The sequence below is a fragment of the Tricharina praecox genome, assembly GCF_024521635.1.
Source record: "Tricharina praecox strain CBS 144465 chromosome Unknown BZA05scaffold_2, whole genome shotgun sequence".
Classification (NCBI taxonomy): Eukaryota; Fungi; Ascomycota; class Pezizomycetes; order Pezizales; family Pyronemataceae; genus Tricharina; species Tricharina praecox.
In genome coordinates this window covers 1,185,092-1,201,306 of record NW_026250404.1, presented here as the reverse complement: position 1 = coordinate 1,201,306, position 16,215 = coordinate 1,185,092, and the positions used below count along the sequence as shown (strand labels likewise).

Genomic DNA, 16,215 nt, shown 5'->3' with positions numbered 1-16,215 from the left:
GACCCCCCCCACAACCCTCACACTACACTACACTACATTACAGGGGGTGACTCGGGCGTGTTGGGTAACTAGCCTAGGTATCAGACGTATTGTTTACAGAAGTACCCACGAGTTTGCAGACTGTGATTCTCATTTCAATTGCAACATATTCCTCCACGTTGTCCCACATGCGAGCCCGCTGCCCAATGCCAGATACAAACAAAAAGCCGTCGTGAATCATCAACCATCAACCATCAGATTTCCGGTCGTGCGCATCTCCCTCCTTGAAAGCGCACATCCTCACGCATCAACAGTATTGACGCGCTCCTTCTCATTCGCCAACCTTACCGCAACGTTATCCGTCATATTATGGCTCACGTCCTGAACAAACAGCGCCGCGGCCAGGGACAGTCCCGCAAATACCGTTGCCGAGATGTAAACCAGCCTTTCTACCGCGTTAGTTGCGTTCCTTCGTTAAAGGATCGGGGGGGAGGGTGGATACTTAAAAGCCTCAGACCACGACCACTGCAGCGCCTTAGCCGCCACCTCTATGATCCCCGGGGTAGCTCCGGGCAGCGCCGCAGCGTGGCGAACGTCGCCGTGACTGAGGTATCCGATGAGTTTCGGCAGTAACGGGATCTTAAAGCCGAGGGGCACAACGACCTTCGCCACGCGCGGCCCCGAGTCGTCGGCGATCTTGTTTGTGAGAAGCGATGAGTAGATGGTGACGACGACACTGCCGCCAATGGCGCGTGCACACCCGCAGAGCAGCGTGGCAAGCCCGATGTTGCGGTCTTCGCAGGCTAGCTGCACACAGATGATCAGGGACACGGAGGTCCACCCAGTGGCGATCATCGAGATGAAGCCGAGGCCGAGTGCCCGCGGGACCGTCTCCGGCGTGAGTGTGGTTAGGAAGCCGTCGGCAATGATCTTCATGGTGGCGCCGTAGACGAGGCAAAGATTGGTTTTGAAGATCCAGTGCTTGCCGATCAACATACCCGCCAGGAAGCCGCCGACTGCCTGGTGTTAGTTCCATCTAGCTACCTATCCCATGGGTACGGGAACCAACCTGCACCGCCGAAACCTCCGGGGATAGTCAAGACACCGATCCGAATTGGATCCCTATCCCACATGCCCTGTACCTGTTGCGTCCAGAACGCGGCAGCGGCATACAGTCCCATGCCGGCGACAAACGTTATCACGAGGATCAAAGAAAAGGTTCTTCCCTTATTCTTGAACAGCTCATGGGCGAGGAAGGGACGAGGGGCAAATTTCCACTCCCACACGCCGCACCAAATGAGAGAGGAGATGCCGAGGATGATGGGGAGGATCACTCCGACGTGCTTCCACGGGAACTCAACGCCACCGAAGGCGATTCCGATGAGCGTAAGGACGATGCCTACAGCGAGGAAGAAGATGCCGATCCAGTCGAGCTCGGCGAGCTGTCGTAGTCGGCTCTTGCCCTCGATCTTGATGTACGCCGGCTAGATGGATAAGATCAGCCATGATCGCTTGCGAACGGGCAGACGAAGAACATACTGGGTGGTACCAGAGGTACGCGGTGACGATACTGGTAACGTTGAGACCGATACCGAGATACCAGTTGATTCTGAAACTCAAAGCCTGATACTTGACCATCGCGTTGCCTGACTCCATCAGCCCAGCTCGACGAACACTCCGTACCAACCATGAAGCTTACCGGTAAGGGCACCAAACATGGTCCATGGTAGAACCAAGATATCCAAGACTGCCTGGGCATGACCACGATGCTTGTTCGGTACCAACTCAGCTACTGCAGCCAGTCTGCGTATCATCAGTGGTTGCTTCGATCGCCAGTCTTTGGGGCCTTACGCGAGCTGTTGGCTGGCGCCTCCAACTCCCTTGAGGGCCATGCCAGCAATCACCGTCGGCACATTCTGTGCGGACACGGCAACGATGGTTCCGATCAGAGAGACGAAGCACCCGGCAATGAAGAAGTATCGTCGTCCAAAAATATCGGAGAGACCGCCGGCAAGCGGAAGGGATACAGCCACGGAGATGGTGTAGGCCGACAACATCCAATTGTAGTGAGCGGTGGGTCCCAACGCATCATCGATGTGCTTCAGGATCGTAGCCGTGCACGCATGTTGCTGGAAGGCGGTGGTGTAGGAAAGCCCGAGTGCAATACAGGCTAGCCATTTCGCCTTCGTCATTCGCGACTCTCCTTGTGAATCCGTAGGCTCTTCGTGCGAGCGGGCCTTCTCGATGTGCGAGACCGGTGCTTTGTCGATATCGACTTCCTCCATCGGCCCGTCCGATTTCTCGTTCATCACTGTGGGAGGAGTTGAAGGGCGTACCATCACTGCTACCACTGGTGCAACAAAGGACCGAGTGCAAAGTAAAAGACGAAGGCCAGAGAGATGGGGACGGACGGACGGCAGTGATACTTTATAACCGTTTCAAAATATCCAACACAACCTTCCCACACACCCCTCCCCAAGCACCATCCCGGCTTCCCCGCCTTTCGTCTTCCAATTGGGACTGGAGATATCGGTTCACGACCGAATAGGCGGCAACGGCTAGCTACCGCATCTTTCTTTGCAACATCGCAGCTCTGGGGTAACTCTATCGATGCGCACCAGACGGTGATGCAGGCAGACATATACTATAGATTGGTCAAATTGTGGTGGCGAATGCCTCAGCCCCGATGAATGCAGCGAGCCTGGCGGGTACTCTATCGATGAATATGGCCCGTCGATGATCCTCCGGTGGACGGATTGTGTAGGCATTGCTTTTTTACTTTCGCTTCAGTCGTTCCCGCGTTAAGGGCGAAAGTAGGCGCTTGCAATCGCGTTCCAACTCGTTCGATTGATCCAACACACAGGGCACGCTTTTGGGGATTAGCGAAATGTCAACGTTGAGCCATCTGGCGAGAACAAGAGTCGTCACCAACGCTGATCCCGGTGGTATACACCCCCGACCAGCAGGCGGCACGTCGGCTGAGGTCGAGATATGGTTGTGGGCGACCGCTGCAAACCCGCATATGCTGGCCAAGTCGACAGGGGATCGGTCTACAGGCGATGTAGCAAGCAAAAAAAGTGAGAGGATGTACCACTGCGATACTGGTAACAAGTAGAGACCCGCAGTTGTAACATTGCCGGTATAGTGGATTTTCTCACTTCAGTCTCGAATCCACTTGAGCTTTTTATCGGCTGGGGTTAGTGGTAGTGCAAAGGGCGAGTACCGTAGGAAGGACCAGTACCGTCGTCGGGATTAATTGTCGTAGGAAACATCGTTATGGGCCTAACCTACCGATCTCGGTATGCTGCAAGCGCAGTGAATCCCTACACGAGAACCCAAGAAACGCAAAAGATACCCTTGTGTACATCATACCTACGCTTCTCTGCTTGCCGGTATTGATCTCCATGCACCCCACAGTACAGTGGCGAGTGGAACTCCGCAGCTATATTGCGAGGCTTGTATATTTTATACCTCTGTGGTACCCCAGACGTCCATACATTCTGCTGCAATTCCATTCTCCTTCCCGAATCGAACCACGTCGAGCATCGGTTTGTGGGGCGTTCCAGTCTGGAGTTTCGGGTTCCGGAGACGCGATTCCAGACGACTAAGTGCACCGTCCACGCAAGTTCCTCCCCACCCCCCTGCCTCGGAATTGGCAGCCGGGAGACATGACTTGCCATATGGCATACATATCATCCAGAGCGAACACGAGGGCATGGATCTTTGGGGAAGTCGATTGTCGCCTCGCATGCAGCGCTTAAATTGCCAAGATGTGCTTGCTTGCACGGCATAGCAAGATACAAAAGGTTCCAGGGCTCCAAGACGGAAGTGTCTCTTCCGCGCGGGGTACATACCGTAGATCAATTGGCCTCGGCGTGCTGTCGACTGATGGACAGCTTAGTACGAGAGGATGAAAAGTCGTGGTGATCAGCAAGCAGGTCCATCCGTGGGTGGAGCAAGGTACATATCATCCAGGTTTGTCATAATACCGACATCGTCAAGAGCGAAATCGGCGGTTATAGTGGTGTCTTCAAAGAGCGAGGAGATATATTTTATACTATGAGAAGACTGTTGCCACTTCCGCCATCACTCGATTCAGTAGTGTAGGGGTATCATGGGCGCTTGCCATCCAGCATTCTGCGCCCGACCCGGGTTCAAATCCCGGCTGAATCATCAAATATAGATATTCTTTCCAGAATATTTCTTTTGCGTCCTGATCTTTTTATTTTACTAGTGTACTTGATGCTTCTTTGTCGCCCTTCTCGGTTTTTGGACGTGCCTGTTTCGCTGGTTTTGCGAATACAGTCCACCAGTCCACCAGTCCCGCACCCAGCTGATGGCTCGAGATGGGTTTCGGCACCCTTCGCCCGTGCAAACGTTGAGACAATGGTATTTTGTCTACTATCATAGCAGGGTGGTGACTCGTCCGTCAGGACGCCAGTCTAATTGGGGGACTGTATGTAGGCCGGGGCCGTCTCGGGCAGGTTCTTGAATCTCCAGACGATTAGTCCGTCCAGTCCGGAGAATGAATGGCGCGGATACCCTACAGGTATCTATGGTACCCGATAACATTAGTGTGCTATTCTGGCTAGTCTGTGTCTTAGTTTCCCATTTCATTCCAGGTCCTGTAAGGTATCCGTCCCCATTTCGCCGGCCCGAAAGCCTGTACATACTCCTTTTTCTCCTCAGCCCGACTAGAGTAACTCCGTCCCGTCTTGGGCCACCCCAAAGACGGACTGAAGGCCCTATTAACAGCCCTGCACCCATGGGATCGGGCCTTCAACCTCTGTGGTGAGAAGATACCTACCCACCATCCAGAACAATCCGAAAGGCTGTTTGCTCATCATATATAACCGATCCAACCGCTACCTTTCGACTAAGAATATGGCCACATCGGTAGATTGATGGTCGTATGTAGCCCGGGACTTCGCAGCATTGAGCCATCATCAGAATGTATCATTATCATTCCTTTGTCGTGGGATGGGGGATATATGGGTCTACGGGTTTTATGGTGTCGGACTGGAAGATCGCGGTTTTCCAATCTTCGATGTTACTTCTACTGAAATCTAGGGGTAGATAGGTGAGTCCTTACTTGGATAAGGCACTTCGTTGTGACGGAAGTCCTTCACGCATCACTCGGACGCACTCGGATTGTGAGAGTTAACGTCCTACAGAACCATTTTTGGGACCCTTTCGCTCTTGCCGAAAGATAGAAGAGATATCAGGGTCCGTACTACAGGAGAGCAGCGACTGTCGGGGGGCAGCTGCACTTCCTAGGCGGTGAACAATCATGGCCCAATTGCCACATCCTAGGTTTCTCCGACTTTTCGACCTCCCCAGATGATCTCGTACCCTCAGCTACCTACTAGGTACAGGTGCTTAGACTCTGAGCCTCTAACACTAGACTAGCCCGAATTCGCACCACCTTTATGCGTTTACTACCTATTCTCGCTGCGCCGACGCATCACGCGGTCCATTGATACCTCGTCCGATTTTCCGGTAACTTTGAGACAATGAGGTATCCAAAGGAGTGGCACCCCACCGAGCCCACCCCACTCGGCCGTGGGGCAGCGGAGAAGAGTGATTTGTCAATATCAGGATTTTACTTTGGCTTTACGTTTTTGTATGCCGTACAGAGATAGCTAGCCCTCCCTGCCCTCCAACTGCTCTATCTATATTAATGGTGCGACCCCCTACCCAAAAAGCCGGTGGACGAGTGATTCCCCATGCGGATAGCTCGAATCAACCCTTCCTGGGCACGAAAAGAGATCCTGGCTGATAGGTACCTACCTTCTAATTGATTATAGGCTGGACCACTACGGCTATACGAACAAGTGCTTATGCGTAAAACTTGCAGATACCTCCGCATCGAACGGGGGCCGCCATGGAATTGGTAATCATCGGCGTCACCGGCGCAACTACTTTTATGTACATAAGAACAACTTTACATAAAAGTCCTAGGGTTTGTAAGCAGTAGGTATTATGTACCTGGTCCCTCACTGCGCCGTAAGAAACGGTGACGGTGGCGGTGCCAGCGGGGCGGTGCGCCGTTGGAGCCAGGACTCAAGACTAGGATAGTTACCGGTAGGAGCCCACCGGAACGGAAGACCCCTAACCCTACAGCCTATTTCTAGCCTACAGACATACCTTGTTTGTACGAGGAGTTTCACGACAGTACCGGTAGGTACTACTATGCATAACTGATTAGTCGAAAGCTTAGCATTCGCCTCCACCAACCGTGATTGTCGGATCTAAACGTTCGATAGCACCGGAGGACACCTTGGGTATCTCGGGCATCTTGGGTACCTCGGGCACCGTGGGCACCGGAGGACACCTTGGATACCTCAGGCACCGGAGGACACCTTAGGCACCGGAGGACACCTTAGGCACCGGAGGACACCTTAGGCACCGGAGGACACCGGGACAGTGCTAGAGGCCGGTCGCCGAATAGTGAACCGGTAGCTACCTATGATCTGGATACATGTATATAGAGTAGAGGACCTACCTACTGCTGAGACGAGATTCGAGAAGGATGAGCAATCAAGTCTTTCCATCTTCATACTCCTACACTTCACCATTACATATGCATAGAAGCAATACGTATACGAGCCCTAGTTACTTCAGTCTTCCGGTCGGAAGAGACTATTTAAACGTACCAAGAGTAAGAGTCCAGAACAGACATCGACGCCCGCTATTGGTTGGAGCGCTACCTACGTTGCTTTCTCCAATCTTACGCTGCAGGCTAATTACAGCCAACGATCGATCCAGACTGAGTCGATATGATGCCTACTTATGCTACATACCTAACAAACTCTATATCCGGCTGCCCCGACCAGATATCACAGGTAGGTAGGCGCTATAGGCAGGTAGGTAGGTAGGCACACGGGGCGAAGAGGGGATGTCTGACGCCATCCCAAGTCGCATGTCGCACGTCGTGTGTCGCACACCGCGGGGGGCCGTTACGGTCGGTCAGCACTTGACAAGGCGGCTGTGCAGCGTGCTTAATTCCGTCGGCGCTTGTCAACACAACACAGTAACGTCGAGCGGGGCGTTGCTTATATATACGTCGGTTCGGAAGGGGCTACACCGAAGTGTGGAATAAGTTCGGCTGCATATTATACCCAGTTGTTGACAGGACACGCTCGGACTCTCATAAAACCATTTCTTGAACCGCCGCTTCTCCGCAGCTTCACCGGATATCACAACGAAAGGACCACGCAGGTAATAACTACTCTACCTACCTACATATACGGTCCCTTTTCCGTAAAAAGACGAATGTAAACTGACGACTACCCACTTACTTATCGCCAGTTAGCTACTGGTTACTAGTTATAGCCCATCAATGGCGCCGATCACGCAGTTCCGCCGTCCACCAGCTACTACTACTGGTAGTAGTAGTAGTAATAGTTTCACCAAGATGTCGGAGCCCGCCCCCGGCCTCATGGTTCTCGAGCGCGACAGCAGACACTCGCTCCCGTGCAAGGTGTTGCTCACCGCAGCAACACTTTGTGCGGCCGCCGCGGCCCTATACATCATCTGGACGCCGGTTGGGTGGTGGGGAGTACTGGTATCGGTTCGTGGTATCATGCAGGCTGGTGGTGGACGGCTGGCGACCTGAAATTTTCGCTGGTGGGAGTGGTGATATCGGGCTGGGAAGTGGATGGTGGGAGGTGGGCTCTGTAATGCAAGCTGGGAAGTGGTTGGGGCTGGATCTGAAATCGCTTTGAGGGGAAGCGGGGAAGAGGGACATATGGTGGTTTTCCTTTGTTTCGTGTATGTGCCGGTTTTGTTTCCTACAATCAATGGGAGCGGCGGGAATCGAGATGGATGTGGCACGGAAGCTCACTCGTGTAGGTGGAACCGAGTGATGTTTGGGCTGCGAATAGATGCGAGTAGCTGATTCGGCAAAGGGCAGCGCCTGCAGGCTGCTCGGTATACCTCCACTACGCCGAGTGCACAGCCATGCTAGAGTTCAAGTTCCGACAGCACGGAGCCGATACGGTTCATACCATCTTCCTAGTATCAATCGCTTGCTATCATCTCTATCGATCTAAAGTTCGTGCTCTTTCTTTTTTACGAGTCACATGTCACGGCCCCTCCAGGTTGACACCACCGTTCACCGCCGATGAATTCGATCAAGGTCACTGCACAGGAACGAAATTCGTTGCATTCAAATTCGAACCTACAGTTTGCCCGAAAGGAATGGAGCCGACCGTCGGTCCAATGCCACTTCAATGAGCCCAAACTGACTACCGGGCGGCAGAGACATCTTGACGATTCTCAGCCGCGGATCCGCCTTACGCATCAGCAGCTCCCAGTCCTGTCCAGTCCTCTCTTTACCGCCCACAAGCATCATCATCGACAGATCCAACGTCCTATTTACGCTAGCAGTCAGCGGCCCACTCTCACGGTTTACAGTGAAAGAAAAAAGAAACATACCTCTGCAGCTTCTCAAACAGCTTCGGAATGGTATTCGCTTCGGCAAGGATGGCGTCAACAATGACTATCCTGCTGTTCGGCTTCATCTTAGGGATGATGTTTTTCAGGATCTTAGCGCAGCCCTCATCCGACCAGTCGTGCATGACCAATCGCATGAAGTAAACATCAGCCTCGACGGTTTGCGGGCTCCAGAAGTCGCTCTCTATGAAAGAGATGCGACTCTTGACGGACTCCTCTTCGGACTCGATTGAGGTTTTGCCTTGTGACACCACCGATGCGAGATCCTGGACCAGGAACCGAGGCTTCGGGTGGTTTCGCGCGATAGACGCACAGATGTGTCCCAGGCCTCCTCCTATCTGTATCGATATTAGCGTGTATTCCGGAAACAGGGGGAGTTTTTCGGGACTCACGTCGACCACAAGCCCCTCACCAATCGCATCCCAATCGAAGCTTCCATTCAGCAACGGATCGCACTCCTTGTTGACCGCGCTCGTCGACTCCTCGTTCTTGGCGCGGTACTGCATGCACTCGGCGAACCTCTTCTTCCTCCACTGCTGATCGGGCCTCTCCATGAAACCAAACATATCCTCTCCTTCCAGACCATTCGCCACGCAGAACGCCGTCTCATACCTGCTGCCAGTATGCCCATACTTATCGTTCGCCTCGTTGATCTTTGCGGCGGCGGAAAGTCCCTCGTCGGCGTTGATCGCCAGGAACGAGCGCAGCAGATGGTCCTCGAGGATCGCCCGCGACGCCGCCGTATGGATCACCCAGCCCGGCCGCGACTCCTTGAAGATGTGTGATGTCGTCGCGTACCGGATTATGCGCGTCACAAAGTCTTCGTGCAGGTTCGATGCCGCCGCGATCTGTGCGAACGAGGCTTCGCCGTGCAGCGGTACCGCTTCTGCGAGGTTGTAGGTGGTGATTGCGCGGAGGACTACGGTCTCGAATTTACTCTGGTAGGGATGTTATAATGGGTTGCCACAAGCCAAACACCCCGGGGGTGGGGGGGAGGAACAGGATGGCTTACCGTGAGAGAGCTCCAGGTTATGCCGTTGGTTGGCCCGACGGCAAGGTCGTAGATTGCTTTTGCGGCCTCGATCAAGGCCATACGCGAACCTTGGATTTCGGCATCCGAGGGAAAGTGGAGGGGAGAATCGCGGTCGAATCCGGGCTGCGGAATGCCGTTGGACTCGAGGTGCTGGTGGATGGTTTTCGCATGGGCCAATATATCCGTGGCGAGCTGGAGGATGGAGGGGGGAGGAGTTGAAGTCGCCATTGTGTTTTTGGCCGCCGAGGGGGTGTCTGTGGCTCGCTGGGGAATGGTGGTGGTGGTGGTGGAGGGTGAAGTCGACATTGAGTCTGTGACCGGCGGCGGGGGCGTCTGTGGGGGGGAGCTGGGAGGATGGAGGGTGGAGTCGAGATTGGGGTTCTGATCGGTGGGCTGTCGGCTTAAGTAGAAAGTAGAAATACTGGAGCGGGATGGGGCGGTAGGGTCGTTACTCCTACACGGTGCCGGAACTTTGGCGCTTGTCTGCTTCCCGATGCGCCTGCTTGCTACCTAGCTAAAGGTGCATGCATAAATGCGTATTTATTTCCATCGCTGCATCTGGGCAGCTTCGTGGCATCGCAGCTCGCGATTGCAGGCAGGTTGCTGGGTACAAGCATGATATGTATATCCAGCGTTAAGATAAGTTCCAGCTAGTTAGTAGTGATAGGCATGACCCGTCGACTGATCTCTACCACTGGCAGCCGACAAGTTTTATGTAGTTATCTTCAGCCTCCGGCGCAACAACACCTTGGATTGCTGGGGGATATGAACGTGAGTATGTACCTAGTATGCATAGGAACTTTGAAGATTCACGTATGGGGAGGAACCGCCTATCGAAGCCAGTCTGGCAGACCCGTTTCAGTACCTACCGGTTGCCATAAAACCGCCAGAATGCCAGGAACGATATGTACTCTATCTAGATACCGTGGGTCGACCCGAGCTGCAGCTGAGGGGAGAGATCAGGGAAGCTCGGATGACGCGGAACCACCCACGCGGGTGAGGAAAAGCCCGGATAGTGGTTACATACAGGCATTTCTCCGCGGTAGCCCATGCTCACTGTCTACTCTATTGGTAGTTCCGGCTAGCTGGTCGCGGTCTAGGCGGTAGCGACGCTAGCGTGGCTTGCTCGCTCGCTGCCGTCAACTACTGAGAGACCCTCGACGGGTACGGGCAGCGGATGAACTGATTCAATTGACTAGAAAAGCAACAAGAAAGAAAAAAACAGGTCCATGACTTTCGGGGATATCTGTGGTGGTTGATAATTTCTGATGTGTTGAACAAGAGACCTACAGACTAGACGGACATAAAAGCAGCAACAGAGAACATTCCAACGTTCAGCGACCGCATCGGGTCTGCCCGCCGCAACACTTAGGCCCTCCATACCGTCGCTCACCGCTCACCGTTCCCCACAACACAGAAGCGCCTCGACCCCCAAATCCCACACTACTTCACGCAGTTCTCCAGAGCCCATCCATCCACGTGGATTCGGGTGTGGGCGAAGAGCGGGGAAGGCAAAAAAAAAGAAAAACACCAACGCCGCCTGCAGTTATGCAGCTATATATGCAGTTAGTTACTCTAGTTATTAGCCAGTGGTATGCACACCTAGATGGATAATGGGGAAGAAAGCGCCACATGGTGATCGATTGATGACGCCAGTCCAGTCCGTGCCTGCCGAAGGAGGAGCCGAGCCGGTGGGTGGCTTGGACACGTCGACGACTCGACGACGGCGACGCTGCGAAAAGTCTCCGAAATCGAGAGGCGTATGATATGTAGAGCCAGATTGTTGGCATGCACACGCTAAGCGCGGCAGCTGCATACCTAGGTCTCCCGGACCGACGGCGACCCTGACGGTGGAGTTGGACGGACGCGGCATCTCCCGGATTCTGAGGTATCTTCATGATAAATGTACCTGTGGATACCAGCGCATGTATCTCCGTTCGTTGCCTCTCGATTTCTACTTTCCTCTACTCTCGGTGACCGTATCATACCGTACGTAAGTCGGTGGGAGCAGCTGTGTGTAGCAACGGATGACAAATACGTTTTCTCCGGTTGGTTGGTTGGTTAGTTGCCGGCGGCGGCCGCCGCACGGGGGGGAGGGCAGGAAGGCGATAGTAAGAAGTAAGAAAGTAAGTACTCGTGAGTCGTGCTATTATGCTATGTATGTTATACACACGAGTAGCGGGTATGTAGGCGTAACGGTTATGTAGGAAAGTGCACTTTTGCCGCGCCTCGAGGTGAATTTCTTATGTAGGCGCACGCGCCCACGACGTACCTGTGAACTGTGCACTGTGAACTGTCGGAAGGAAATCCCGAGAGGAAGAAAAACCTGCCAAAATGTATGTATCGGAAACCGCCGCCGGCCCGCAAAAGCACAAACCACAGACTTTGTTGCGCGGCCATCGAACTCGCGGATAAAGGAGTCATGATATCTCACTCGCACAATCCGACCGACCGACCGGTCAACGCTGCATAAGACCTTTGTAGGTGTGCAGAGCCAACATCGTGCATTAGGTTGTTAGGTTGGACAGTGGACAGTGAAATGAAACGGAGTATGATTTAGACAGGTCGCAAGCAAATCAATCAATGATTGACAAAAAAGAAGCCAGCATCGCCATGCTGGGCCAGCCTCCAGGCGGAGGGGCAGAGGGGAACTCAGTGCTCACGTCGGGCCACTCTGCAACGGGTCAGAGAACCGGTGTGTATGTTACTGCCATGATATACCTAGTACGGAATCATACCGGTAAGGTCGAATGCAGAATGCATGATTAAAATACATAAAAATAAAAGTCAGCCAGCCACATGATGCAGGCCCGAATGATGATGGACACAGAAAGATTAAAAAAAAACTAGTCAAATTCCGCAATAGTTACGCGAGCAAAGAAGAAGAAATTCTAAAGAGGAGAAAACGTCTTGTTTCCCCGGTATGCCAAATATTAATAAATAAACCTATATATATCGCTGCCCACCGAACAATGAGAGACCCAAGAAGAAGTATGTAGCCAGAACTCCGAAAACAAAGAAGAGAGCGAACAGGATAGCCTGTAGACAAAGAAAAATACACATTATGAAATATAGCGCCGCCGTCAAGCGGTCGAGGTCGAGTCTTCCCGCCGCTTTCGCCGGATGGTGGCGACTCGTCGAATTGTAGATATCCTCTTTATCTCTGACGTTTGTGTTGTCGTGGTGACCTTTTCCGTTGTTGTTGTTGTTGTTGTCATCATGCTGCATTTATCGTCGTTATCCTTAAAAACGTTCTCCTCGTCGAGATCGGTCCATAGATTCTCGGCGAACGTCAACGTCTGACGGACCAGGCTGAAAAGACTGAGATGATTATCTGAGTCTGGTTCCGGAGTCTTCGTAACTTCGGATTCGGCGGAGGATTCGATTGGCGTTTGGGGGATCAGGAACGTGGAATCGCAGGCGACCGGTGTGGGTGTCGTGACTAACGACGCGGGTGCAATGTTTGGAGGCGGCGGAGGCGGATAAGAGGGAGGAGGCGGAGGCGGATGTAAACGCAGAGGAGGCGGTGGAGGCGGGTAAGAGGGAGGAGGAGGAGGAGGAGGTAAACGCATCGGTGGCGGAGGAGAAGGAATATTTGGGAGCGGAGGAGCTGAAAGAGGCGACGGTATCTTTTCCATGTACCTTCGGTAGTCGGGCTGGCCTTCGACGGTAGTAGTCGTAGGCGGAGGGTTCGATGAAGTAGGCGAGCACAAAGGGGATACAACTAGTGGTTGCCGCGTGTATAGAGGTTCCGTAGCTTCTTTAGTACTGTCCGCGTGTCGAAAATTATCAGGGGCATCCTGGACTTCCTTCGGACAGGCGATCCCAGGTAAGGCCAGTGAAACACCAGCGACTTTAACTTTGTAGTCTTCAATATCCGCGAGCGATGCCACCGAAGGCGGGCGAGTGCAATTGGAGAATGTATCCGACGAGTCGCGTCTTGCAAAGAACGAGGCCAGCGAACGAGTGGAACGATCAGATACGGACGACGAGGGGGACGATCTATTTCCATTGGCTGAAGCAGGATCTTCGTTCGTGTGCTCATCATGATCGCTCACCTCGGCGTATGCGTATACGGCATTGAAAGGCGCGAGGAGCTTTGCCGAGACGGCAGAGTGAACGTCAGTTTCCACCGCTAACCTCTGGCCATCTCGAGGGGGTATCGCTGCTCCTCGTGCCAGAAGTTCTTGCTCTATCTCGTCGATCTCTGCCTGCACCATCGCGGCAATCTCCTCTGCCAAATCCTGGACCGAACCCGACTTTGTCGAATCGGTACGGGATGGCCGGCTGGGAATCAGTGGTAATGTTTCCGGAGCCAAAGCTAGAGTTGGAGCTAGAGGATTATGGCTTCCGAATGGAACATAATCCTCCCGTTCCCACACTGCTGGAGGCGGAGGGATCGTTGCAATAAATGTAGGCCTCGATGCCAAGTTGTAAGGGTTCTCTCCGTTGGGCAGGGTACGGAACCCAGGCGGAGGAAGGGTGGGAAATCGGCGATGTTTCGGATATGGTGGCGGTAGCAGCTGCGGAGATTCATTCGGCGGCAGCTGTGGATACGACGACGACCAACCGGCGGGCAGTGCTCGCTGGGCCGCCGCAGCCGGGTATTGCGGCGCGTAGTATTCGACCGTGACCGGCGCCGGGGGGTGGATCACGGATGAGCGGACTGGCGACGAGAAGCTGGTGTGAAGCGGCGGGAGCTCCGAGTGCCGTGGCCGGCGACGAGGCCGCACCTCCGTCGTGCCGTGCTGCTGCACCGCCGTGGTCGACGATCGATAGCCGGTCTGAAGCGCCATCGTCGGATAAAAAATTTAATTTTTTTGTCGAAGTCGGAGGATGAGCCCGCCACGAAGAAGGTTGGAGGAGAGCAAAGGTATTTATGGGTCACAGATAGGGTTTCCCGTTCAAGGCGTGTGTGGCACAGTGGCACTCGATCATGCACACCCCCAAAGAAGGAAAATTGCGGGGCAGACACACTGGGCAGTGGGCGAGCTGCACTGGAAAATAGGGGACGGAGAGGGGGACATCACAGGGTCGGCCGTCAGCCTCTCGGTCCCGTCCGATCGGGATTGGCTGTGTGCTTGACAGGGACTGCGGCGTTGGTGGGCCTGTGCTTTTGGAGCCGGTCGTCCATGGAACTTGGATGTGGTTTTGTAAGTATGACTACCAAGAGGATACAGATGGGGGATTGAAATCGCTACCTACCGAACTCAATTCGGATCCGGCAAACAGAGTGATTCGCGTAATTGGGCACGAGCAAGCGGCGCCCAGCCAAATACGTCAATGGGTATGGTATTTCAGTTTGACGACAACCAGTACATACCAGAGTCGAGCAGTGGTGATGGGTAACTCTACTGCGGCCAGGTAACTATGGATACTTTGAACGGATCGCGGCTGTGGCTGTGTAGCGATTGAAAGCAGTGAGCAGTGAGCAGTGGGCAGTGAGCAGTGGGCAGTGAGCACTGAGAGTCTGAGACAGTATGAAGTTAGAACTTAGAAGTAGGTGTTCAGGTTCGGCAATAGGGATATTTTTAGCCTCAACACTGTACTACTAGTATCTAACTAATGTAGCCTGTACTATGAGTACATAGATACTCTAGATACATGTCTACGGCCCCCTCTCAGGCTCTCAGCCTTACATACTGACCGGGATCCTTTTCACTCGAGAACCCGTATGTAAACCCGACTACTTACACACCCTATGAGGAAGCTGAGAGATACCCGGAAGTACTCTAGACTGGCTAGCTCGCTCGTCCGCACCGCGAACGGGCGATGTCAAATACGAACTGCGAAGTGCGAACTGCGTTGGCTTCAGCTCTCGTCTCGTGTTTCGGTTGCAGAAATAGAGATCTCACCAGCATGCACATTGCAAACCGATGTTTCTGCGCCCAACTACCAGCATCGTGCATGATAGTTAATTGGGGAAGTAATCCTGCATGAGGCTGCTGGCCCACCACATGTGGTGATCGATTATAGGATACCCAGGATACCCTCTGAAAGAAAACCTGCTGGCAGTGTGTTTGGTTGGTCGTTATGTAGTTGGGGATGCAAGTACTTCTTATGTAGGTGGACCGTAGGATAGATAGTAAAAGATGCCGCGGTTCGGAGACGGGGCTGATTTACCCACAGCGGGGCGGGGACTCGGGGAGGCCGGCTAGCGGCGGCGGCGACGGATCTGGCGTGCCCGCCCGTTGCCGTCCGATACCCTTTCGCGTGAGCTGCTGAGCACTTGCATGCCAGGTTTCAGGCGGCAGCCCGCCGATCATTTAGCTCGTGCGGACCACGTGAGGCGCTGTCCAGCTAGAAGGGTTCTGCTGGAAGGGGCCTGCTGGTTGCTGGTCGTGCTGGCACAGTAAAGCTCAATTAAGTTCAAGCGTGACAAAAGACCATAACTATCGACAAGGAAAATCAAAGCCGGCCGATTTCGAATCCCCATGACCAATCATGAATGAGCTCCCGCTTGACTCGCTGGAGAGGAGAGTACTCTAAATACACACCGGTACGTCAGACTTGGCTGCACGCATGCCACTGGGCCATGGCACCAACAGGCCTGTCTCCGATGCCCTGACGAGCCCCGAACGATCCACCTCTAGCAGCCACACATCCGCACACCGGCGCCGCTGCGTGGCTCTACGCCGCCAGCAGTGTCCTAGTGTCCCAGTCAATTCCGGGCCCGATAGGGTATCCATCCTCATTTCGCCAGCCCGGAAGACCGTAGTCCTTGTTCTCCTCAGCCCGACTAATTC

At 53.8% G+C, this 16,215-nt stretch overlaps 3 protein-coding genes and 1 non-coding gene across 4 annotated transcripts; 1 reads left to right on the top strand and 3 right to left on the bottom strand.

Moving 5' to 3' along the window:
* Positions 1 to 127: 127 nt before the first annotated feature.
* Positions 128 to 967, bottom strand: BZA05DRAFT_107082 (uncharacterized protein). Its single transcript, XM_051478527.1, has 2 exons — positions 482 to 967; positions 128 to 424 (listed from the first exon to the last, which is right to left on the bottom strand). Exons 1-2 carry the CDS (start codon positions 913 to 915, stop codon positions 280 to 282), a joined length of 579 nt encoding a protein of 192 aa, XP_051343551.1. The 5' UTR covers positions 916 to 967; the 3' UTR covers positions 128 to 279.
* Positions 968 to 4,071: 3,104 nt separating this feature from the next.
* On the top strand, positions 4,072 to 4,152 carry BZA05DRAFT_t30. Its single transcript has one exon. It is a non-coding gene; the product is annotated as a tRNA-Gly (tRNA).
* A 3,602-nt stretch (positions 4,153 to 7,754) lies between these two features.
* On the bottom strand, positions 7,755 to 9,697 carry BZA05DRAFT_456443 (O-methyltransferase-domain-containing protein; the record flags this gene model as incomplete). Its single annotated transcript, XM_051487554.1, has 4 exons — positions 7,755 to 8,354; positions 8,419 to 8,774; positions 8,829 to 9,374; positions 9,449 to 9,697. 4 exons carry the CDS (start codon positions 9,695 to 9,697, stop codon positions 8,162 to 8,164), a joined length of 1,344 nt encoding a protein of 447 aa, XP_051343550.1. The 3' UTR covers positions 7,755 to 8,161.
* Positions 9,698 to 12,161: 2,464 nt separating this feature from the next.
* On the bottom strand, positions 12,162 to 14,308 carry BZA05DRAFT_384911 (uncharacterized protein). Its single transcript, XM_051482357.1, has one exon. The coding sequence runs from the start codon at positions 14,263 to 14,265 to the stop codon at positions 12,553 to 12,555; it is 1,713 nt and encodes a 570-aa protein (XP_051343549.1). The 5' UTR covers positions 14,266 to 14,308; the 3' UTR covers positions 12,162 to 12,552.
* Between the last annotated feature and the right edge of the window lie 1,907 nt (positions 14,309 to 16,215).